This window comes from Argiope bruennichi, chromosome 5 (assembly GCF_947563725.1).
Source record: "Argiope bruennichi chromosome 5, qqArgBrue1.1, whole genome shotgun sequence".
Lineage (NCBI taxonomy): Eukaryota > Metazoa > Arthropoda > Arachnida > Araneae > Araneidae > Argiope > Argiope bruennichi.
Window position 1 is genome coordinate 115,260,489 of NC_079155.1, and position 27,815 is coordinate 115,288,303.

Consider the following 27,815-nt stretch of genomic DNA (forward strand, 5'->3'; position numbering starts at 1 on the left):
AAAGAATATACTTTTATCATTTCTTACTAAATTCATAATATACTATGCAAGTTTTGAAGTAGAACTTTCACAATTTATTGACGCACTGTTAAAAAAAGTTTCATTTCATAAAATATTTTTTAATGGCGCAAAAGTAAAAAACGAGGAACAGAATATGTTAACCGAATATTCAAATCCATGTTGAATATAACATATGAATCAATACACAATATAATAAAGAAAGAGAAAATACAAAACTGCCCCCCCCCATTTAAAAAACAGTTCAAAATTAGCAAAAAACAAGCAAAGTAAAATTAACCAGAACCAGATGAAACTGTATTAAAACTGATGTAGAAAAAAACCCTCATTATCAGATTAATCTTAAAAAAAAAAACACAGAAAACTATTGCACTTTTAAAAAATTAACCATAAAGGGTTTTTTTCTACCTAACAATAATGCTTACAGTTATATGGGGAAAAAGACTTTTAAAAGAATATAAATGAATTTTAATTCAATATGAGGGTGGCTAGCATTTCTGCTGTTTGAATTTCACCAACCTTCCAGGTTTTTAAAGAAATTTTTTCCTTGGATTTTTCATATATTCCTAATATATTCAGACTAATGTCACTTTATTCCCTATAATTATTGTACAATATTTTCTTAATCGTATTTGGTTCTTTCTTAACTGTATTTATTCTACTCCTTTAACTAAAATCAATGTACAATAAAAATTAATTGACAGAGGGGGAAAAAATCACTTATTGAATTTCAGATAAGTTTCTATTATGTAAAACCTTTCTTTTTTTGCAAATATATTAACGAACACTAAAAGATACATCGACTTTTAGCCAACCAGTCATATCTCAGAACTGTTTGTCAAATTTACTCAAAAAAAAAAAAAAAAAAAAAACAGTACAGAAAATATATGCACATTGGCCAATGCTTAAGATTGAAATGATTTGTTTCCTGCCAATAGGGTCTGTCTTATCCATACTGTTTATGAGCCAATAAAAACTGAACAAGAAATTTACTAACAGGAAAAAAATTCACTTATGAATACAAAATGAAATCTGTGCATCAAAATGAGAAAATTTTTCAATGAAATCAAAACTGCATTGATTTTTAGCTCACCAACTACAATAAAAATTAATTTTATAATGTCTCAATGCTTAACCCTTAAAATAGAGAAAAAGTGAAAAATTGGTCCTTATCAATTTTTTCTTCATTGCGCAAAAAGAAGAATGTATTAGAGGTATAAATTAAAAAAAGCATGAATAAATTTTGTAATTTTTCATATATATCAAACTGTATGAGAAAAATGCTGCCCTTCTATTAAAAAAAATACAAGAGAAATGTGTACCTATGATGTATCAAAGAAATTAATTTCTTGGGTTTAATATTATTTTTAAATTATAGAGCAATTTGTTGAATATAAGGAGAATTTTAAACAAACACAATATATATATATATATAAATAGAAAATATCAGCAATAACAATGCCATTTTATCCCCATAGTATCCATTCTTATGAAGAATTTAGTAATCCATGTTCATAATGTTTAAAATAAAAAAAGTTTTACAGAAATAATAATAACATCCATTACATCATAATTCAACAAAAAGATCTCCAAGAAGAGGGAAAAAATTAATTATTGTAAAATTCTTACTTAAATTTAAATAAATCATTTCAGAATTAAAATAATGAGTCAATATTTTGCATCTAGTTTTGAATATTAATACTCAAAATTCATACTGTCGCTCTTGTAACATGTGGTATAATTAATTGATTTGACATTTGAAGGAAAGAAGAGGGACGGAGGGGAATAGCTTCATATATATCTTTTTAAACAAGAGAAACCATTTAATCTTAAAATCATAACAATAACATGAGGTGGGCTTTAGTTAAGACTGCTTTTCCCCATATTACACAAAACCATTTTTGCTAATTCGATAAATTGATGTTCTGGGAAAAAGGAAACAAAAACTTTCGGTGAAAATATTATATATTTACACATATATGCAATAAATTAGATATGATGATTAATCTTTCTTTTCCATAATCTGTTTTAGATTATCAGTGAAAGATTGATTTCATTAGTTACGAACTATGTTTCATTCTACTTATTAACAAATACCAAAGAACTATGTTCAATAAAAATTACTGATTTATAAAAAAAATTCAGATTTATAAAAAATTTCCCTGACAATTCCCAGTCAGTTGGCCACCTTGATATAATTTTTCAAATCAATCAATTTTTATAATCAAAAAATAAATTTCATTCGTTGCCATAATTCACATTATTAAATATTTGAATTTTAAATTTCAGTTAATAAACAATAACAAAATCCTAGCCAATTCATAAACTCATCATAATTACATTCATTTAATGCAATCAAATTGATTCATTACCTCAAAATGCATAATTGGGATAGTTAAAATATACCTATTCACAGAATCGAATGGAATAAAAGTTATCCAAAAGCTTTCCTTGCATTTTTTCTTAGGTAAAAAAAAAAAAAAAAAAAAAAAAAAAGAACACTTCACAAGGACTAATGTATTAGCTTATAATTTAAAGGGTAAAACAAATAAATATGTTTTTATTTTGAAGCAAAATAATTAATTAACTTCAAAACTAACTAAATAAAAAAGTGAAAAATAATTGCAATAATTTGGGAATTCAGATTACATGACTGAACAGTTATTATTACAAATTTGATTATATTGCTTTTCTTGCCAAAACATGGCAAATTTTAGATAGCTAATTCAGTAGTTTTACAGTTGATCTGGGGTGAGGGACAGAAAGGGTTTGGATGCAAAAGAGACAAGAAGTTCCTTTTGAGTGTATGTACTTTGTGCAATAGCCATAATGCCTTTGATTTTCACTGTCAGAGAATTGTACTGTTTTCTTTTTATCAAAGATCAGTTTGGACATTTGTGCTAAGTAAAAGGAATCCACCTCAAAAACCAGACTCTTCATTGTGGAATGCACTATCAGGGTCAGTAGTAAGAAAATGCTTCAAAAATTAAGCATTTAAGTACTTTTAAAGCACCCTAACCAAAAAAATTAAATGCAAGAAAAATGCAATTATATATTTTAGGAAGAAATGAAAACGATTTCACAATTCTTATTTTCCCTAATAATGGAAACAAATTCACGAAGATAAAAACAGCTTGTTAGTTAAAATTAAAATGTAAATAAAAAAAGTGACAGTTAATGCATTTTTTAAATAGTAATTTTTGAAGCTAGTGTGAGAATAAATACTGCATTGACTTAAAATTTCACAACCCTTATCAAGTGAAGAATTTTATTCAATAAATTGCTTCAAAGTTTTGAATTTTGTTTGAAAATTTTGAATTGAATTTGAGAAGCAAGGAAAGCATTTTTTTTTTTTTTAAATCATAACATTAAACTTTTAATGTGACTGCAAAATTCAATGAAAAAATGATATTATTTTGAATTTTATTTTAAAAATTCATCGTTAAAATTAAGTTCAAGATTAATTTTTCAAAAATTAAAAAGAAAGAAAAACCACTTACTCAAGCAAAATTGAAATTCAAACAACCTTTTTAAACCTTTAAGACAGTGTAAAAATACTTTTTTATTCAATAATATGCTTTGATGATATGGCGGAAATAAATCCTGTTTTTATTTTTTGATTAAACTTCTAATTAAAATTTCAAAACGTTCTTAGTGAGTTTCCAATATCCCAGAAGCAACTTCCTGCCACATTTCACGTTCCTAACTTCAATGATTTGTCAATCAAGATGAATCTCTAAGAGTAGAGAGGTTTCAATCAAAAGCAATATATCTGTATAATCAAAGCATCTGTATAAGTTACAGAAAAAAAAAATGTTAAACATAATAGAATCTGACCCCTAAAAAATAATAATTTTAAAAATCTTTCTCACAAATTTTTTTTTGAAATTTTAAGTACCAGATCTAGTTTTTTTTTTTTTTTTTTAATATATATGCATAAAATCCAAAATTTGGCGAAATTGGTTCAACAATTTTCAAACAATAGAGGACATTAAAAAAAAAAAAAAACATGAAAGAAATTACGATTATTGAAAATCTATGGCTTCAAGTTAAAATATCACCCTATTCGAATTTTACGCAACGACTAACGCAATGATAAAAAATTTAATATAAATTGTATAGTAAATCCCTTTAATAAGTTGTACAAGACATTGCTCCAAAACGAAATATTAACGAGAACAATGATCAAATGTGTAACGAACTAAACAGACATCACTGTAAGCGTTTTTAGATCTCTTTGGGGCACCAAATTCATCTTGCTGTATTCATATTTTCTATCTGTTGGACAAATCTGTGTATTTTTCTTTAATAATACATAAAAAGGTTAAGCATACATTTATCAGGCATAACTAAATCAATACATCACTCTATTTGAATTCTACTGAAGACCGAACGTTTTTCGAAGTCGCAACAAGTATGACATAGTACGCATTTTCTATTACCCCTTTGGGATAAACTTCCCAATGTATCAACAAACAATGCACTTTGTTGAAGAAAGAGAGATGAGGGAAAAAAATATTTTATTTTATTTTAATACGTGTTGGCACACCTCAAAAAGTTTTCTTTGCATTTCTCGAGAAATTTAAGCACTTTTCATGACACTATGCACCCTGACCCTTAAACATCACAATAATTATTGAAATATAAACATTACTAAAAATAATGTACACATGAATTTAACTCATAAATGTTACTTACAGTTCATAAACATCTTCCCACTGTTGGTACAGCTTGGTAGCATTTTCTTTTAGAGATGTTAAAGAATGACCCCCATCTGCTATCAAACGTAAAATACGAGCATTGATAGAAAGTACTGACTCTTTCATTTCTTGAAGAGTTGACAGACTAGTCTGAAAATGAAACAAAACAATGGTTCAAGAATCAAAACAAGACTATAAATTTAAGAAATAAATTTATTTAATAGTATATCACTCTGAAGTTTGGAAACATTCATTTATTAAACATCACTAAAAAAGTTAATAAATCAGGGGAAAAAAATGAACTGCATTTCAGTGTCAATGTGTTAAGGATAAATTATAAAAATACAATCACAAAATTTGTACCTACTTTTATTTGCTAAAATTGGACATAAATACTTACTGTGATTTTATAAATCGATTATTTTTTATTCCATAATGAGCTAACAATTTGACCTTAATAAGTATTTCTAAGCCAAAGCTTAATTGAAAATTTGGCCTAAGATAAAGACAACTTATTATCTTCTCACCAACAGAAGATAAACAAGATATAGAACGTTAATTGCCCTTTTATGACAGAGGCTTATATATATGTGCACTTAGATTAAATTAGATACAATTCTTATAAGAAAGTAAAAGATTTATTACTTCAAGAACCGTTTTCATAACTTAAGTACTTACTATGAGTTGAATAATACAAAATTTAATTCAATAACTCAAAAAAACTTTGACAATGGTGATCCAAGAATATAATTATAAAAAACATTTTATATTGTCTATTTTTAATTACTATGCCCATGTTTCTTTTTTAAATTTATATTTAATGAACTGTATATAATTCTTACATTTACAATGTATTAAAGTTCATACATTGAACTTTACACTTCTCGAATCATTTTCTGAAAATAAATTTGCAAATCCACTACTTTAACTGATTGCACAGAAATTTAATGTACTACAAATACATGAAACCATTATAATATTGGACACAACTAATTAAGAATCAAAAGTAAACAAATTATATGCAAAAAATGTAATTACCACATAACCTTTAAAATTGAATTTTTCTGGAACAAAGAATTTCTGAGGTAAATTTTTCAAATAATATGAAATTTATTCTTGAAAATAACCCCCACCCACCCACACTGCATCTCATACATTTTCCTAAAAATTTAAAAGCTGATGCATATGAAAAAATTATATATTCCTCATTCTTACCTGCAGATTCTGTATGTTAGCAGTAACTTGCTCTAAAGACATGGCAGTATCAAATGCATCCTTCGCGTGTTCAGACATATTTCCCAATTTTTCCTTGAGGGATGCTAAGGAAGAATGGACATCCCCAGTAGCAGCCTCCAAGTCAAAAGAGTTTGGTTTATTGCTTCTGGACAAGACCAGCACTTTCTTCTCAAGTTCTTCCCAATCCTTTATCAAGTCTGAAAAAAAAAAAAAAATGAAAAAGTCAATTTGCATAACATGCAAATTACACATTACTGAGAAATTATATAAAAACAAATTATTTAGAAAATATTTATTTGGAATGGAAAAATGAGGAGATATTATATAATTTTAATAAGAGTAAAATACATTGATTTTTTTAAAAAAGCAGAATAATATTTGTATTAAAATTTAATTAATGTATTTTTGGAAAGGATAGCAAATTTATGTTATACAAATAAGTAAACTATACTTAGTTCTTGCCATTAGATTTCAAAAAATATCTGGGAAGTGAAAAAAAAAAATGAAATAAATACTACTATCTAATTCTGCAACAATAATGCACAAATAAAATGAACTCCAAAAGTTATTTAATTATAATATTTTATCATGAAAAAAATTTGACAAAACAATCATTCAGTAGGCATTTTATATTTTCCCAGTAAGTTAAAGAAAAAATGGTAATTGGTATTTTACTTTTACCAATATTTGGCAATACCTCCTCCTAAACACAGGCAAAATATATAAATAGACAACTGCAATCTCAATAAAACATAACTAAGTACCCAAAATCTTACCGGCATGCTGGGTAAGAATATAGGTACAAAAATCCATTTTACAAAATCCAGTATCATTTCAAACAGTCAGATGCAAATAATTATTTCACAACATGCTTAGCATAACAAAATATAAATTGTCAAAGCAGTTTCTCAATTTTCAAAACTTTTTATCAGTTCCTTTTCTAAACAATCAAAATAACCTAAACCAAATAAAGAGCAGATATCTTTATCCACAGAAGAAGAAAAAAGCCTCATCAGTAACTGATAAAGTTATCAAAAAATAGAATGAAACATTCTTTCTTTCAACAATCTAAGATAAGCATTCTTTCTTCTCATAGAGAATTCAAAAGGAAATCCATCCACTACCACTGATAAGATATAGTATTTAAAAGTTATAGATAACAGTTAATATTTAAAATTTTAACATAAGTTGCAATATTTTTATGTAAAAAAAATATTTAATAACTATTTCAGTACATAATCAAATTACCACGCAATAAAATATAAAAGTAAATTGCTTTAAAGATTAATGTCCAATAATAAGCACTTCTAATTTCGATATTCATTTCTATTAAAAAAAAAAAACTATGTGAACATATAAATACCAGCAATGTGAAAACAAGCAATATTATTTTTATGAATTCATAAATATATCAATTTTAAATTAAAATATTTCTAATGCAATGAATATAAATGTAAATATTTTAATATTAGAAATATTCATCAATGCAAATTTATGCCTTAACAATTAAATATTCTAAAACTTTATTCTCTAGCTGTCCTTACCCTGCTACACACAATTAAACAGTAATAATAAAAAAATCTACATGAATGGAAAAATATGTATTTGGTAAACATAGTTCACATATTTACAGCGATTTCTTGAGAAAAGAAACCAAATGCTGAATGATTCATAACAATCATATATTTGTCCAGTTTTTGTTCATTTTTTTATGTAATCACAAAGACATGCTAATGATAAAATGTATTCATAGCAATGCAAATTTGATTATAATCACTCTCTAAACAAACAAACAAACAAAAAAAAAATCTTATTAAACTGAAAAATACTTTTATTAAAAAGTTGATGAAATCAATAGTACATATGCATTTAAAATCAAATTTCAAAAATCACTTTTTTAATTAAATAGGAGGAGGAAAAAAAAACAAGCAATGAACAACATTATCCAAATAATTTAAATATATAATCATTTATGCATTTAAAAGATAATAAAAAAATTATGTTTAATTTTTTTTATTGAAATCCAAACATACGAAAGCTCTAACTTTCCACATATTCTGTTTAGAGAACGAAATTCAATTATTTGTAACTTAAATTTTATCAATTTTTAAGTTGACTATTTCCACCTAATTTTCAAATCTTTTATTTTGAGATGAGGAAAATACATTTAACACACAGATTAAAATATATGAAATTCTTAATGCAAATTAACTATTTCTGAAATTCAAGGTGAAGAAACCTGACTAATCCAGCAGTGGGTAATTTATAAACAACCGTGTAAATATCTAAACAGACAGAATATTTCAGACTGGCAGTTTTGCATGGCTTTCAATTGTATTAATAAAATATAAAATACAAATTAAATGCAATAAATTAGAATTTAGAAAACACGAAACTTATAATTTAGAAAATATAAAGTGCAAAAAACTTTTAAATAAAAATAAAGTTTAATGAATATAAAATAAGAATAATAATGCAAAATAATAATAATAATACAAGGTATAAAAAATGGCAAAAGATAAACATATAAAAAAATATAAAATAGATAATAAAATAGAAGTAAATATAAGGATAATATAAATACAAAAATTTAAAATACTATTATTGATACAAAGTAATACATTTAAGATTAACATGCGACATATTTAACAATGCATAACACAATTAAAAATCTCAAACTAAATGTTATAAACCAATGTTCTTGATCTTTTTTTGCAGGGTATTATTCTACACTAGCTCCACAAATTCCCATTACATTTATAATTTTTGGAAAATATCTTTCCACATTACTCCATAATTTTTTGTACATATATACATAGATAATGACTGAAGCTTCTTTCATTAATAGCACAACCTTAATCTGGCAATTTTTATGAAGAAATGACCGAAACGCAAGGTAAAAAACCATAATTAGTTAAAATTTTATTTGTATAGAAATTTCCTTGGCATCTTTCTTAACTATAGGTATCAAGAAATGAGAAATCTTGAAGTATAGGATAACTATTATTTTCACATGATTGGTTTTTTTAAAAAAATCAACTTAATGCATGACATATGAATTTTTAGATGAAAATTTATTGTTTCTCTTTCAGTAGTCATTTTGGGTAGAAAATCTGACACTCATTACTCTTTATACCAGCACAGGTTTTTATCAAAGTAATTTTATGTTTGCTTTATTTTTTAGTATTTCTTTTCTCTGAAAAATGAGTGAATAATTGTTGTTTGACTCAAATATCATAAATACAGCAGAAGAGTCCATATATCAATGAATTACTTCAAATTACTTTCTCAGATTTCCTAATTGTTTTTGAAATTGTCTATGCATAGGAAAACACTGACTTAACCTTAAATCTTCTGAATTAATGTTATTAACGTTAACATTAATTTTTTCTGAAGTATTTTATCATTTCAATAAAACATACAGCAGCACATTAAGTAATTATAAAATGAATAAACAGTGAAAATTTTTTTTAAAGCTTTGATGCAGTTATTTATTGTTCAAAAAAAGTAATATTTCCAAGGCAAGAAGTTAGTATTCATAAACTTTTAAATCCTTGTAACATATTTTTCTATAATCTATTTCAACATGAAAGAAAAAAAAAATCTTTTTACAATTATATCAATTAGAAAACCATTAATGTTTGGGTAACCCCTCCACCCCCCTTTTGGCCTTACTAATATTTAAATTTATCAAATTTTAGTTTTTGATCCAGAGAGTGCCATAAAAACAAATTTCAATGGAATATATATATATATATATATATATATATATATTAAATATTCCAGACTTAAATTTCTATGTTGCTCTGAAATATCTGATTATTTTCATTTGCAAGTTCAAAATTTTCTCTTTAATAATATTATGGTGGGAAAGTCATGTCATTCAACGACCAAAAGTAATTAGAAGATATTTTAATGTCTTGAAAATTTAATATTTTTATTACTGATTTAGACAGAGAGAATGTAAAAAAAAACGTCCTGTATATAGGTAAACATAATCAATTGAGATTTGCTTAGATTTACCTTTAAATTATATTTTATAGCCCAATCTTTTATTCTATTAATTAAATAAGTTTTTAGTTATTTCTGAAATCCAAGATAAAGAAGTCCAATGAATCCACAATACAGTAAAATTTCTGAAATGCCCTCATAGCCACTTAAGTCTTGAATTCAAAATATGTAATATATAGGGAGATTTTTAAATAGAATTACAATACTATTTTCCTTTATAATTATGAATACATACAGATAATTTTAGTTTATAACCATTTTTTTTTTTTTTAAGTTTCAGAACATTTTTTTATAGAAAAAATAATGCATTATTTCTCATATCAATTGCTTTTTGGTTATTATATATTTAACTTTCAAGATCTAAAATTTTCTTTTAGGGAAGCATACTTCAAGATAAAATTTACTTGACAAAAATCAATCTATGTATTTTACTACTCACATTAACTTTTCAGCCAGGACCAAAATTTTGCATGATCTATTTCATCATAATTATTTCTCATTGTAATATTCAAATAAAATCTACCAATTTTTTTTATTGCATAATTATTATACATGTGTGTATGTGTAAATATGTTATAAAAAAGTAGAGGTATAAGTTTGGAGCAAAAGAAAATTATATAGAAATATTATTTGATGAATTTGAGCACAACTCACCTTTAAGTCGGCCAATATCTTCTTTGGAAACAGATTCCAACTCTCCCCCAGCAGTTGCAACTTCATTTAAATGCCGAAGATTTGTTTGGCAAGTGGCCACTAATTCAGCCTAAATAAATAAATAAAAACATTCAACATATAACAATAACTAATTCACTGTTCTATTAAACAACAAAATAATCTTTGAGTTTATAGCACACTCAGAAAAAATAGTCTCAACATATTTTTACCATTAGAAAATATATGAAAAGATGTATTTTAGAGCACAGTGTTAGACTATCTGCACTTGGTTTAGTAAATTTCTTTTAATATTGGACATAATAAAAAAAATTGAATCTAATGAAGAAGTCTGGAGAATTTTTTAAATACCCAGATTCTCCTCAAAAAAGTATACTTAGCAATGCCAATCAAATGATTTAATCATAAAAAGGGATGATTTCATTGGAATTGTTTTCATTTTACAAAAGCTATTCATATTTTTATATTAGTTCTTTAGGAGACTCTCATCACTTTACAAGATTCTGATTGAGATTAATTAATAAAAAAATATAGAAAGTAAAAGATTGATCAATCAAGTTCAATTCACATGCTTAAAGAGTATAAATATATTTTTCCAGTACACTTATAATGTTGTTAATTCTCTAAATGTTCAAACTGTAATAACTTTTTCAACTAATTATTAAATATTGAAACTCATTTTTTAATAACTATGCAACAAAATTCGAGCTTTAACATACTTTAACTCTTTTTACATTAATAAGAAAAGATGGAATCTTTATAATTATGATATAAGTACAAACAGATAGATCAATGTGAGAGCATGAAAAATTATATTTGATGATTGATTTTTGAAAAATATTTTATAAACAAATTTTTTATGTATGTTTTTTTAAAATAGTCACAATAGTCAACATTAAATCACAACAATTAAAATACTAAAGGAAATCAATATACTTACAAATTCTGATGATAAGGATGACATTTTATTAGAACTTTCTTTTATACTATTGCTCACAAACTGAAAAGCTTTGGAGCTGGTTTCCAGTATATGATGAAAATCCTCAGAATCTGAGTTGGAATCAGATGACAAATGCCCATTGCTCTGAAAAAGAATAAGATTTAATAACTAATTAGACATCTTTCTTTTTCAATTATTATTAAAGCAAACAAGAATTCATTTAAAAATTATGAAGCAATTTGACATTATTAAGAAGTGAAATTATTTTTGAATGAATCCAATTCCCATAAAAGCAAAATATATACCTGAATACAATAAATATTTCCTTTATTGATTTGGTTGTTATAAATTTAGATCCTAATAAACAGAAATGCAGTTATTAAAATTGAAAAAGCACCAATTCAAAATATTTCTGATTCATAGTCATAGGAGTACTACAAAATAAAGTATTAAAGGATATTATTAAAACCTCTTTTGAATGATCTGAATAACAGTTATTCTCTCTACTACATATGTTACATTATTTTAACATAACCAAATTAGAAATAAATATTGTTTAAATGCAATAATGAATTAAATGGAATAAAAAAGGGTAAGTGATGAATCCTGCCTGAAGACTTCTTCAAGGGTCAAATTCACCTCAAATAGGGATTCAAACTTAGAATTTTTTCTGTGAGGGGTCTGACTTTCATCCAAGTAATGAACCCTCATGACCCAAAAATTCCAAGAAATCAAGGTTTTGAAAATAAGATTTAGTAACAATAAATAAAATACACAATAATAATAAGCAAAATATTATTTCAACTTTGAAATCTACGTAAGAATTGAATCGAACTAAACTTCAATAAGACCATTAAATCATAAAACCAAAAACCATCAATGAAATATAAAGAAAAGAATATAACAATTGAAAATAAATACTCCAAAAACTTATGAGGAAGACTAATCGTCTCAGCAGTAGCAGTTTTACGCACAGGTGTTGAAGACAATCACCTTACGAATTGAGATTTAGGGGGCCTCAAAATCTATATCGTATTGCCAAGCTAGCAAACTTTTTTTCCCACTGTAGGCAAATTCTCACATATCCCCCACCCACTCTAAAAAAAATCATGGATAAAAGAAAGAACAAAACCAAATGAAAATGGAAAAAGTTAAGGGGAAATAAGCATGAATAGAAATGCAAAATAAAACGACAACCACATTAGCAAAAAACAGATCAATAAATCCTTTCAAAAGCAGTGGTATTTCAAAAACTTTTTAAGAACCAATGTATCAAAACTGCTTGTTCTAAATAAGTTGCAATATCATATAATATTTTATTATTAACAAAGTGATATAAGGAGTACCGAAATAATGATAATCCAAATGTGTTTTTTTGGGGGTGTGTGTGACCAAATAACTTATTTTGACTTACAAGGATACTGTACTTCAATGTATTCCAATTCAAATCTTTATTTCAAATTTTGCAATATTTTTCTCATGATATATTTATTTTAAAATAGTGTGTGTGTTGGGGGAGGAGATCCAATTTGCTTTCTTTTGCTAACTGATTCACAAGCTAGCAATTCTCAGCTTCATCAGGCTGGATTCATCATTTCCTCCTTTTATTTCATTATTGTATTTAAACTTAATATTTATTTCTAATTTGGTTCAATTCATTTGTGTTTTAGATGAAGCAGCATTAGCATGTTCTAAATACAATTAACTTTCAGTAGTTTTGACACAAGACATCTTTACTTTTAATTTTCATAAAGATTGCTTTTTTGGTTGATACATTATTATTTTAACATGTTCACAAGTGAATAAAGTTAAATTCATTTTAAATGTAAAAACATAGAGAGTGCATTTATCAATCATGACTATTGTGAATTAAACATGACATGAATTTAGATATTGTACTTAAAAGAAATTTTTTAATTACAAAAATAATACATAGCTTTAACAAATACTTAAAACAAGTTTCAGGTAAGTAAAAAAAAAAAAAGTTTTAGATTTTCTTTTGACTTCACATTTTCACTTAATACATATCTTTTCCAATAAATTGGATATTTAGAGAAAAAATTCAAATGGAAGTGCTTTAATTTTCTCAACAAAAATGAATATGATGGTTTTCATATTTCTGTTTTCATTTTTTCTTTCTAGTCAACAACTGTTAATTAGCAGTGTTGTAAAATATCAACTGATTTATCCAACATAATTCTCATAGGAGGGCTTGTTTTAAGAGTAATGCAGGAATTGAGAACTGACATCAGGAAAATTGAGTACTTTCACTTCAGTAATTAAACAATTAAAATCAATGGAAAATTAATAATCAATTAATCAAAATTTATATTAAGCATCTACGTTTACAGTTTTTTTAAATAAACACTAAATATTGTATAACATTAGGTTAAAAAAATTATGGTATCAAAGACAAAATTTGCAAAATATTTAACAAATTTGAAATGATTATCAACTGAATTTCCTAATTATATGAATTGAATCCAGGGAGAAAGGCATTTAAAATAAATATCTGTTATTAACATTTGGTTACATGTATAATATAAATAAAATCTGGTTATACATAAAGCAATATCTTTTAAAATCCTTATAAAATATTGCTATTAAAATTTGCAGTGGCAAAAGAAAGGGAGAAAAAAAAAGAAGATATGATTTACTTTAGCCAAAGACTTTTTCCGATGTTTCAATGGAGGGACTCTGAGACTGATGGACGAAGCATCTGAATAACTGTCAAGAATAGCTCGATAATCATCTCCAAAGCTTATTAGTTTCCTCACTTCATCCTCATCCACTGTCTGCTCAGAGTAGGGCTCACTCAAGTAAGGAGGGTCCTAAAAATCAGAAAATTAAACAACCAGAATGTTATTCAAGCATCCTTTATTCAATGCAGCATTTAAAATTATTATATAAATAAATTTTATCTGGCCTTATCACCCAAATTCTTTCAACAAAATGAAAATGACTTAAAATTACTTAATTACTTAATATTTCCTCTAAATTAAGAAAAGGACAAATCAAATAATAGATAACCCCGGAGTGTTGATAATTAATCATATACCTTTTAAGTAATTAAATGTAACTATTTCATGTCCTGATAGAAAATGTTTAAACTATATCATAGAATTTAATTTTGTTTTATTGTTTATGGGGGCTCTTATTTACAAGTATGGAAATTTTTATAACGTAAGTTTTATGTAAGGCATGAAATATATAAAGACATAAGTAATGAAAATAATCATACTTAATAATAATCATTTGCCATATATGATTAACAGAAATAGCCAGCCCCCCCCCAATATTTTGTAATCTGAACATAGTATTAAGGACTCATTATACCACAAATATAATTAATTATTCGGTTTGATAAGTATATTTTATGAATACTATCAATAAATTAAGATCACCTTAACTATAAATTAAAATCTATTAACCACAATTATTGCCGTAATTTCACCAATTTTTGTTTTATATGAAAACATATATCCTTAATGGTTACCAGCCCTCCTTCTTTGAAAAAAATTGAGAAAACACTACTCCATTTTATATTCTTCATGGGGGGAAAACTCATAACAAAGTTCATAAATCCACCACAGAATCAATTCTGATCTCCCCCATTTCATAAGAAAGTTCATGACCACCTAAACATTGCCATTAATTATGTAATTAATGGCAATCCCACAACATTTTTGGGAGAAATCAAATACTACAATACTATACCTTCACTACAGAGAAAAAAATTCAACAGATTTAATGTGCCACGATCAGTTTCATAAATTTCCCTTTCATACTAATATTCAACACCCCTATATACTCATCAATGATCATCCACACCCCTCCACATTTCAAGAGATATTGCAAAATAAATCTTGGACTCAGCTCAACAACTGGATTGAGTTTATCAATTAATTTTACCAACTTAGAATACAACTAATTAACCAAACAGAGTGCTTTATTATTATTGTGCTAGCATAATTTAAAACAATGCTTTTGTTTACTATTACTCACCTTATTGTCTAACAATATTGTAATACTTTTGTAGAGATAAGACATAGTTCATTGAAATTGATCGACGTGATAAAATTAATCTTATCAATATTAGCCATTTTCAGGAACCATATTAATGATACTAATAAAGTATTTATCAGTTTCCATGCAATACACTTTATTAAAACAAAAATGTTAACATTTTATGGTTACACAATAATTATAGTATTAATTTATTGATTAGTTACACTGAGTTGAGTGATGAGTGTTAACAAAATCAGTCCATCAATAGATATCTCTGTTTAAGTTTTATTGTGTAATATCTCATGGAAATTCAGGTGAAAGACAAAGATAATTATTGATGGTGTACTTAAAGACCATAAGTTTTTGTATGGAATAAAAGCTGGCAAAATCAAATCAATATTTTATTTAGTAGTAGTGGCTGAGGAACTTAATCAAGGTTTTACCTTACAGAGAATGTCAAGTTATGTCCCTTCCATCTCAGAAATGGGCAGTGCTGAAGAGCAGGGGACCATTGATGTTGTATCTATTTGTTAACTTTCATATGAAATAAAAATTGGAGGAATCAATTACAATGATTGGAACTGGAAGAACTCATCATTTGGTTTTTCAAAATATTTTAATTTAAAGACAATGGGTAAACAACTGGTCATTGAATGTAGCTAGTATTTATTAAATCAAGAAGTTTAATTTTGTATGTTTTCCAAACATGTTGAAATAATCAAACACACAAAAAAAAAGTGTATTCACTGCCTCTAGAGAAATTATATATATAATTTTTGAGGGAAAGGACATTTCATTTTCATTAATGATATTTTTTAAATAAACTCTATTATTTTCAATAAATAAGTTGCTGAATTCAGAAAAATACATAACCAATTTACATAATTATATGGTATTTATGCAAATAAAACTGGTTTCCATGTTTCTCAGTTTCATTTATGAAATAAAATTTTTCCCCCAAAAGTAACATGTTGAATAAAATAATATTTACTTGATACTCATCCCAAGCCTGATCTGATATGGAACACTGATCTTCTGCACTTGCAGTTCCTCCAATGGTATCTGTGTCTACAGTTTCTGGCAAGCTGTTGGTTTCTGATAGAATAACCTGTGAAATACATATTCATAACAAATATATAAAGACGCTTTTCAAAATAAAATACTTATTTCTCTGATTTATTACAAAGATTCAGAATCTGTCACAGATTGTATTAACAATACCAAATAATATAAATAAAGCCAACACCACACATATAATTTTTCAGAATTACTAAAGTAACTATATAACATTATTTTCATGATAATACATTTTCAATCCTTTTATGTTCCAAACTTTATTAGTTAAAATTCAGTAGCAAATAAGAATTATAACATCTAAAATTTTTATTTAACATATTCTTTCTTTCTTTTAAGAAACTGAAATAATTTTTTTTTTTTACTGTAAATATGTGTTTTATAGAACAAAACATTTCGTTACAAGTTTTCCAAAATACAATTTTCTAAATATTTTAAACAAAAATACAAAGCCGCATACATTCCAATACACCAGTCCTTTAATTTAAGCAAAAGAACACAAAAGAAAAGTGTAATATCAAAATAATATATAAATGTGAATGACAAAATTTTGCAAGATATAATCAATTTAATAAACAAGATTTTTATTTATTTATTTGTTTTTGTTAAGAATAAAATGAGTTTTTAAAATATCTATTTTGTGAAATATAAACAATCTGTTTAATATTTTATTTATTTTGCTAAGCTAAATGAGCTATTCAAATATCTTACATTTCTTTTAACTAAGCATTTGTTAAATAATATTTATTTTGATAATATAACAGAAAACTGTTACAAGCACAAATTTCTTTGAGAAAATTAAATACTTCATTCTAGGTGAAAATCTTTTTTATGGTCAACACATATCTGGTATGAAACTCGTATATTACCGAAAATAGCCCCCCCCCCACACACACACTGTGATAAAGAAAGAAAAAAAGTCAAAATGTTAAATATGAAACTTAAAATAATTATACCTGTACATCTCCAAATGTATCAATACATCTAGAGATTTCAATGGGTTCTGCTTTCAGTGTGGTGTCCAAAAGAGTTTTGCAATTGTCTGAACTATAGTCACTGACAGAACCTCCTTTCTTGGCAGCAATGAGTTGCTCCAAACTGGATGAAGGTTGTGGAGGTGGATCATTAAAACTTTTTTGCCTCCATAACTGACCTCTAGAAGATGGGGAACACAGATTTGATATGTCAGTTAATGAGCGACGCTTATTCTTGGAAAATTTCTTTGACCTGAAAAATAAGTCACAACTCTCATAAAAAACTTATTTTCACACATACAAACAAGTATGCATTTAAAAAAAAACTTTACAAAAATAGAAAATTGAAAGATAAAATACTATTTGTATAAATTTAATATTTTCTGAGCAAAAATAATAAATTTGATTTGGTTCTGTTTTAAAGCACAAAAGCTAACTTCAATAATGCATAATTATAAAGATTACACTTTAAATAAACAATATCTTAGCATCATATTTGTCTTCAGTAGTTCATCTGTTTTCATCATAATATATTAAATACAGTGATGAATTTTCAACTTGCAGTATGTATAAAATAATATTCCCACATTTTAATTCAAATAATGATCAGGGAGTGCTAATTTCGAAGTGAAATCTTAAAACAGTTTTCATTTCTCTGAATCTGCAAGCAATTATTAAAAATCATACAAGAAAAGAAAAATGATAAAATATCAAGATAATGCAGGAAGGATAATACAGAAAAGCACTGTGAGATATGATTCATAAAGAGAAAATGAAGCAGCAACTGAGACATTCAATCCACCAAAGAACATTTTAGATAGAATTAAGCAAGTAAAAACATTGTTTAGATATCCTTAGAATTATGTAAGTAGAACCTTCATCAAAGGTATCAAAAGAAACTCAGACATACTTTATTCAAAATACTGAAAACTGATTTTAATATACAAACAAATAGACTTAAGTTTCTGCTTCATAGGTTACCTTTCATTTCTAAGTCATTTTCCAAGACAATGAACAAATAGAAACTAATGTTACTCAAAATCTTACAATTCTACTAGTAATCCATACCTACATACCCAAAATGAGTAACAGGAATATCAATAAAAAATTGAAAAATAAATTTGAAATTTAATATTAAAATAGTATACTTAGAAGAAAAATACAAAGGACACTTATAGACAAGTAATTGATACTTTTCAGATACAAAAGAAGTTTACAGTATGAAAAAATGCAAGAGTGAAAACATTTTCAATAGCAACAAGAGAGAAAAACATTTACATACACTGACTTTGCAGAATCTTGTGAACAATAAAGCAAGTTCAGTGCACCTTCTGATGTGGAGTGAGGGACAGTTGCTGAAGACAGTTCTGATCTGTTCAGTTCAACAACACTCCATGGACGATCCCGGGTACTTCGCTTTTTTTTCCTCATACGAACACCAGGAGAAGGTTCCACATTTGTAACCTGGTTATTATTTGTAGCTGTAATATCTTCTCGAGGAGCTGGAATGACTGTTTCAATAGAACCTAGAAAGAATAAATGAGCAATTAATTTAATTAATATAAAATATATCATTAATTATAATACTATATGTATTAGCAGCAGTAAAATATACAAATAAATAAGTGGATTTCCTCCGTTTTTCCTTGCAATTGTGTCTACGTTCTTTATATTTGAAGCTTCTTCCACTATTAGTTGTGTACTGACTTATGTTTGTAAGCCTTGTTGTATACTTAATGACACACAAGGAATTTATACATTGAAAAAAAAAATGGTTAATATATATATATATATATATATTCCAATTTCATGCTTAACTTTGTTACTTTTTTTCCTTTTAAACACTGCTTTAAAAATAAGGAGAGTTGCCTTTTCACTTATACTAAAAAAAATCATAGACATTATTTTGTTAATATATGATTAATATACTTCAATCCTTTTCCAACATAATTAATAACAATTGCAACTTCTCCTTTCTATTTTATTCAAGGATTTTTTTTTTTTTAAATTAGTAACTGAGGTATTTCAAAACATAAAATAAATTATTGAAGTAATTAATCAAAATAAGGAAACTATTACAAAGTAAATTATAATTCAACAAGATCTGCAATATATTAAAGATGAAAAATTTATTGCAATGAAATTATTTTTCAGATATACTTGATAAATGGTATAAAGCATGAATCTATAAGTAGATTGCAGATAATGCTTAGAGGGGAGGGGGCGGACAAATAAACAATTTGTCAATTTCAATTCATACTGATTAGTTTCTTAAAAATATCCATTTAAAGTGTATTTTTCAAATTCAAATTAATAACATGTATTAATAAATTTGATAAAGCTATGTGAAATAATTTTATTTTTAAAAATATATGTAGTTATTTAAAATAGATTAATTCAATTTATTGATACCTTTTAATTTGAATTTTTCATGTTCTCTTAAATAAATAAATAATAAACATTTTTCAGTAAACATTCATTAATTTAAGATTGTGAATCTAGTATTGTTCATTAGTGTTGGAACATTTATTTTATCTTATCTTCACTTATTTATAACTTTTTTTTCTAGTTTTAAAGTAAATTTGTAATATTTCACTGAATTTCATATTTGCATGAATATAAATTTTCCAGAGACAAGATTTGGATAGATTTTTTTTAATGAATATACTCAAGGACAAATGGAACTTTTGTCCTTTTCATTAATTTTTTAAAATGGAATCAAATAATTATGTTACTCAATGCATTTGTCAATGAGTCAGAATGATATTCAGAAGAATGTATAAAAAATTTTTTACCATCTTTAGCAAACGTTCAGAAGACAGGATAGTTTTGGTTAAATGTTAAAAAAGCAATCTAAAGAAGAGATGAAGACCTCCATTTAAATTTTAATTGCATAGTGCACAGTTAAGATAGGGTTCTTTGTGTTATTATCAGAATAAATAAACATTTACATTTAAGAGAAAAATATGACCTTTTTTTAAAAATAAAATTATTCATTTGGCAGCTTTTCAAAAATTAAAGTAGTTTCAGTTAAGATGTATAAGAATATAATCCTTTTCATAATTTAGGAATTAAATCAATGAAGTTTTCTCAAAACCAAACAAAGAGTTTCACATTATGAAAATATCTTCCTCAAAGAAAATAAAAATAAAACTTTAATTAGAACTTAAATTTAATAAAAAGTAAACAAAATTTATGTGATTTTTTTGTCACAACTTCAGAAAACATTATTGAAATGTTATTTATAACAGTTGTTTTTATTGCTGAAATTCAAGTAAAATCTACATATATTATAGTTCCACTCATACTTTAAATCACTTAATTTTTTTCTGTTGAAAAAATTATAACCCCTCAGATAGCAACTTTACATGAGAATTTTATTTTGCTCTCAAGCTGTGAAATGTTAGATTGTGAATATCAGATTTTTTTTTCTACCTCTTTATATGATTTTAGGCATTCAAACATAGGTGTTTTTTTTAAATTTCAGAATTAAATTAGTTAGGTGATATTTATAAAAAAATACATAAATTACTGAGAGCACTTTTATAATTTTTAAAGTTATATCTTTAACAGTATATTTCATAAAGATATAAATTATATTTGGCATCCAATGTTTTGATTTAAGAGGTTTATGAGCTTTTTTTTTATTTACTATATATGTTAAGTTGTGCATGCTATAAGATTATATTTTTGCTTATTTTCAATTTAAAAGCAATTGCAGCAATTAATTAGTAATTCAACTATAATAAATTATTTGTTTAAATATATGCTTTCTAAATATGCTATGTGCAATTTTTGTAAATCATATCTGATCAAAATGGTAGAATCTTAATTAAATATAAATTTTTCAGAGTCATTCTACCTAATTTTTTTTAACAGTTATATGTAAGAGCTCAAATCATCAACTTCAAAATATTCAATATAATTACAATCATAAATTTTCTTCTAATAATAATACATTTTTATTCTTCATACTTTCTAATCTATTTCTTGGTTGTTCATAACAGTTAATATTTCTAGCATTTAAATAATTTTAATTATTAAATTAAAATTAACACAAAAAAAAATAATACTATCACACAAATTCTAAAATTTTTTATCTACATAAAGATTTTTTTTTTTTTTATGCAATTTCCAATAAACACTAATTAAAGAATCCATAGCAATTGATCACATGACATGTTACATATTATCAAAGTAACGATAGAAAATAAATACAATTAGATTGCTAATAATATTGATTAGAATTTTTTTTTTTTAAGACTTTAAAAAGAAAGAGGAAAAAAAAATCTGTTTCAAAAGGTCAACATGCACATATAATTGTATTTGCAAAGAGATATTACAAATATAAGATAGTTCAAAATGTAGCTTAAATCTCAATCTGTAATTGTAAAATATACATCCATTATTTTAGAGAATAACCAGATATCATCATATCATTTATTTACATAACTGCAAACATATTGTTCATTGTAAATCACTTCATTTATCACTTTTTACTCATGTAATTTTCTTCATTTCATTTCAGGAATGAAGTGGCCAAGGTCTGTACAACAAACCTTGGGAGATTGTTATACAATCCTTTAGGTCAGCAATTTAGAGCAGGCACCATAGCCTCAAGTATTTTATTATTTAAGCTTAATTGCAATTTCAATCTAAGAATTCTGTATCAAAAAAGATTGTGTGAAAGAGATAGGGATATATAAATTGTAAATAGGAAGAATTTAGGGTGGGGTGTTGGTATTTCCCCCCAGTATCATTTTATGCAAATATATTCTGTTGTTACAATGCTTTATATCATAATAAATCCACTTACAAATATGAATGCAAAATTTTAAAATTACCTGTAAATGACTGTGAGAGAGTTACACTGTTATTAACATCTGAGGCATTTGATCTTTCACTATCTGATTCTGTTGTGGTACACTCTCCACTAGCATCACATGAACTATTAACTGCTTTTTGAGACCAGTCACTTTTTCCAACCTTTTCCCTGCTGTCCATGTTATCATCTGACGTAGCATCATCACCTGAATGACATTTTTTCAACCATTCACAAACCCTGGCACTTTTTTCCAATAATTCATGAGAGTTAATGGCATTTACACCATATTTAGCAGCATCTTTGGAACCTTTTCTGCTTTTCTTTTGAGCAGTATGACCATTTTCTGGATGAATAATGACCTGTCTTCCTATAGATGCTGCATTTTCTAAGCTTGCAGATAAATTTTTGGCCTTAGATTTTTCAACAGGTTTATGAGTCTTGGGAGTGACATTAACGGCAGCTCCCTCTTCTGATTTTAAATCATTTGCCATCTTTGTTTTATTTAAAACATCTGTAACATTTTTTTTCTCAGTGTCTCCTGGTGCTTTCACTGCATCATCAAAAACATCATCATCAATACAAGCCACTTTATAAAACGAATTTGGAACACTCTTACAGTCATCACGTTTAGAGTTGTATAGTGATCGATCTTCAGATAAAATGTTGAGTGTCTTGAGACTTACAGATGGATACTTGTCAGGTGGAAGATACATTCTACTGACAGCAGATCTATCACCAGAAAGAGCAGTTTTTGGTTGGAGATTGGGTGAAAAACATTCCTGAAAATCTGCACTTTCTGTCTTCTCATCAGTGGATAAATGAGCAGAAGTTTCACTGGAATATCCAATATCTTGAATGATTTCAAACTTCCCAGTTCCTCCACCACAATCTGCTTTAAGTTGTGCAATGCCAGTGCTTCCCACCATGACTGCCTTATCGTTTTTTAAGGTGATTTCATTTGTTTGTATAGTTAGACTGTTCTTTAAGGAATCTTTGTCTAAAAGGAGATTCATCTGACCTTTCAATTCATTTTCAATCTGTGCAATTGTTTCAATGTTGTCACCAAGCCTTGGATATTTTTTGAGAGGCTCTTCAGAAAAACTCTTCTCTAATATCTCACAGCCCTAAGAAGGAAATATTTTCAAATCAGGTATTTCTAATAACTCAGAGATGCTTATAAACAATTTAAGTAACATTAAATTTTAAAAAGCTAATTCTGATAGCAAGACATAAAAAAAAAAAAAAAAATGCTTACATGATATTAGAAAGAGACGATGAAAGATTTTACAAAGCTAAAGAGGCAAAGAATTCAATATATCAGGTTAAGAAAAAAGTTTTAATTACAATTTAAATACTTTAGACTGCTTTGATTAGAGTAAGAAGAAATATGAATAGAGTGTGATAAGGATGTTGTAACATCTAATTTGATTTATAATCTTAATGTAACTTTCACCAGAAATATAGAGAATTTATTATTAATTATGCAGCAATATATATATTCCTAAACTATACATGACAAGACACAAAACTAAATTGCATCAATAATAAATTGCCTTCTAAGATATGGTGTACTATAATTGTGAAAAAAATCACAATTGGGCGAAATCTTATTTACAGATATAGTGTAATGATATTTTTAATTATCATTCATATTTCCTCTTATGACATATAAAATACTGGTTTACTGGTTCTTAAAACATAACTTACGAAATATTTTGAAAGAAAACACTGATAAAAGAAAACTGTACAATAATTATAAAGACAATTGTACTAGACACTATAAATATCCAAAGAATATTATAGAATCAGAATAAGCAAGTTTTCAAAATATTTCATTATCTATCTTCCAGAAATATCCCTTAATATTATTTATAAAAGATTTTACAGATGCAAAATTAATAATTATCAGTGTACCATTAACCACAAAAGTTAGTTTAAAATTAATAGTCAACTATCAGAAAAATCATTAATATTTTAATTACTATCAATGCTTGGATATGGGATAATTATTATATGGCATATTAATTTATACTATTCTTAACAAGAAATAATGTACACTTACAATATTTCTTGGTAAGAACAGTATAAGGTACGAATATATAAGAATAAGGTAAGAATATATATTACAGTATTAGAGCTTCCAAGTAGCTGCTCTAGAATACACTGCCGCTCTAAAGACTTGAGCCAAATCGAATGCCACCGGTGCTCAAGATTCTTTGCGACTTTGCGAACCCTATCAGCATCCCAGGTCATAAGTGCATTCTGTCCAAAAGGTATATTGCCTTTCAAATGCTCACACAATTTCAAAAGAATAGACACATATTTGCCTATGCCTTCAATATCTTTCTGGAGAGCCTGGAATTCAGGGGAAGAGGATACATTAAAAAAATGATAAAACAAGATATGAAGCAAACTTTATAAATTTCTATGAACTCATTTTCTACTATTCATGGGCTTGATAATTTTTTAATTGTTGGAGAAAAAAAATCAAAATTTTAAATTTTACTAGTAAAATGTCATTTACATTCACATATTTATTTAGAAGCAGACAACCGATATTGTTCATAACAACTAAATATTGTCTTTTTTTACTTTTATCTAAAGGCTTTAAATACAGCAAATATGTCCAAATATTCCTAATTTGTGGTTGTTTACAGGAAAAAAAAATCTTATTAAGATTTTAAAAAGAAATTCATTAAGTTTCAAAAACTCAGTTTAATGAATGATTTTTCTTATTAAAAGAAATGGCATAATTCTTTACCTTCAAACAGAAATGCCATTCTCCTCAATGAAGTGTTTAAAAAAAAAAATAAAGAATATGTTATATTGTATATATATGAACTTTATATTTTTCTCATTGGTGCATAATTTAGAGAAAATGTAAACCTTCACGAATAGAAACTTTTCTAAGATAGTAAAACTGAATGACAAGTTAAAAACATCAATCTAAAATATTTAAACAAAAATGAGTTTGGCTCAAAATGTAAAATCTAACAATTTTTCTACGATGACAATCGTTGATAAGGGAAAAAAATAATAGATCATTATTATTTTTTAAAAAAATAAAACATATGATGACAGGAAAGTGCCACATTTTTTTACACGAGCATATACACAAACATATACAAAGCAAGTTTTACACAAACATATGAAAAGAAATGAAGTACACAAACCAAAATACATTACAAGGTAAATGGACCGATCATTTTCTTATTTCCACACAAAAACCATGGTATTGTTGCATACCTGAAGTTGACAAAGCAGAGTTCACAATGCGGTCAGCATAAAAAAAGTTTGGATTTTGTATACAAAACAAAGCGCGCGTCCACTCCGCAACCGACACTTTTCTCTCCTGCCTGCGCACTGAATCTGACGTCACGACGCCCTGGGGAAGGGGTTTGGCGGGAGGCCATGGAAGAGCAACAGCTGGGCCCCTCCGGCGACCAATCACAGACAGACATGAATTCAAACTCAACAACACGGCGTATTTAAAAAAAAAAAAAAATGACAGTCGGTTTGGTTTCTGCGATAGGAATTTCAAATTCAGCAACAATCTTTAAATGTTTCTTAAAGTTCATCAAACTGTTGAAGCATAACCATAGTAAAATCTATTATCAGATAGATATACTAGTATAAATGGCATTTTAGCAGCTTTTCAATTTAAAAATAATTATTATATTAATGTAGAAGAGTGGCAATAAATATGTTAAAAGATCTATATCGTTATTATACGGCTAAAAAATCAAAATAAAAAATAATTTTTTTAAAAAAAAAAACTTATTGTCTTAAAGTATCATATTTGTAAATAGCAAAAATCAAGCATAGTACTACTATATTTTCAATATACAATATAGGCTCCACTTATGTTAATAAACGCATTTTTTTTTTCTGTAAGAGAGGTGATAATTTAACAACACAAGAACATATTAATCTAATTTTCTTACCTTTTTCATTTGGTCACTTTCAGCTACATATTTTAGTCACTATTTTAAATCAGATGGAAGGTTATTAAATTAATGAGGAATTCTTACAATGCAATCTGAATAATCAGGGGTGGGAAAAAGATAGGGCCAGCAATAATTTCCCGATATTTACTAAATTTTATAATATATATTAAATCTTTTAGGGAGTTTAATACCCAGCAGAAAGGCGTTATTTTTTTAGCAATGTTTTATATTTTAACAATTTTTTTAATTATTTGTACAGAGTGAAAGTTGGAAACAAAAATAGGGCTACTCTTTTTCATATTAGTTTGACTTTTTTTTCTTTCTCTGAATCAGCTATTAGAGGGTTCAAACAGTTTTCCCAAACGATTTCAGTTTATTAGAATGTAATTATAAAAACAAACGATTTTATTAAATTGAGCATGTTAATTTTATTAGCAGAAACAATGCTGTTTATTTTCACCATACGTTTTGAAAGCAAAATTTGTATTACTCTTTTAATAAAAACATTCTTTATTATTCTTGTTATACTGTGTTATTTTATTTCTCTTATTTTTACAAAAATATTTACTAACGTTATTTCTGTTTTCGGTTACAAACAGTTTTGATGAAATCATAATATTTTCTCATGGGAAGAGAAAAAAAGTTATGCGTTTTGTCTCCCAGGGAAATTACAAAATGATTAAGACACACAATGTCATCTTTACGAATCAGTTTCTATAATTTTTATAAATTCGGTTCTGTTCAGATTACAAAGTTGCGAACAGGAAGAAAAAAAAAAAAAAAAAAAAAAAAAAAAAACAATTACCTTGAAATGGACATTTTTGTTCCGGCCGTCTTTAAGTCATTTCAAACTACCACACTCTCGAGAAACTTACGAATTAAACTGTTGCAATATATAATGAATTTCTTTGACAGAATATGAAATTACTTTTACCTTAATGCAGTCTTATCCAGACAATGGCAAATTTATATTTCCTCTATTTTATGTAAAAAAAAAATCACAAAAGAAACAGATTTTGCAACAGTTTCATGCATTTATTCTAGGAGCATTCAATAAAAAATTATATAAAGGATTACTTTTTATTTGCAACAAATTTCTGCAGTTAAACTGTTTAAACTGATGGCAATCCCTTCTTCGAATTGTAATAAAAATTGGAAATATGCACCCTAGTGATGTTGCATTTACGCACTTTAATTGAACATCAATTATTTCAAAAAGGTATTTAAAAGTAGAAGTGTGACGACGTCATGTCGATTAGAACATTTGAAAATTTCCGCGTTGCCGCTTTCATTCTTGCATATTTACTGAAATGTTCAAGGTAAAATAAAAAGCAAAATGTAAAGGAAAATTATTGGAAATCGTCTTTGATTAAGGAAAGTAAAATATTTACCAATCTATACTAATATTTA

The 27,815-nt window shown here is 26.3% G+C and overlaps 1 protein-coding gene across 3 annotated transcripts in view; it reads right to left on the reverse strand.

The window, feature by feature from the left end:
* Positions 1-27,815, reverse strand: part of LOC129968820 (uncharacterized) — a 66,371-nt gene that overhangs the window by 20,452 nt on the left and 18,104 nt on the right. For all 3 annotated transcript variants that reach the window (XM_056083088.1, XM_056083089.1, XM_056083090.1), the window contains 10 exons: positions 24,586-24,813; positions 22,478-23,582; positions 18,916-19,159; positions 17,616-17,886; positions 16,577-16,693; positions 14,235-14,408; positions 11,578-11,721; positions 10,620-10,728; positions 5,934-6,151; positions 4,717-4,868 (listed from right to left, as the gene is read on the reverse strand). In XM_056083088.1, the coding sequence (XP_055939063.1) occupies positions 4,717-4,868; positions 5,934-6,151; positions 10,620-10,728; positions 11,578-11,721; positions 14,235-14,408; positions 16,577-16,693; positions 17,616-17,886; positions 18,916-19,159; positions 22,478-23,582; positions 24,586-24,813 (2,762 nt within the window). The remainder of the gene's footprint in view (positions 1-4,716; positions 4,869-5,933; positions 6,152-10,619; positions 10,729-11,577; positions 11,722-14,234; positions 14,409-16,576; positions 16,694-17,615; positions 17,887-18,915; positions 19,160-22,477; positions 23,583-24,585; positions 24,814-27,815) is intronic.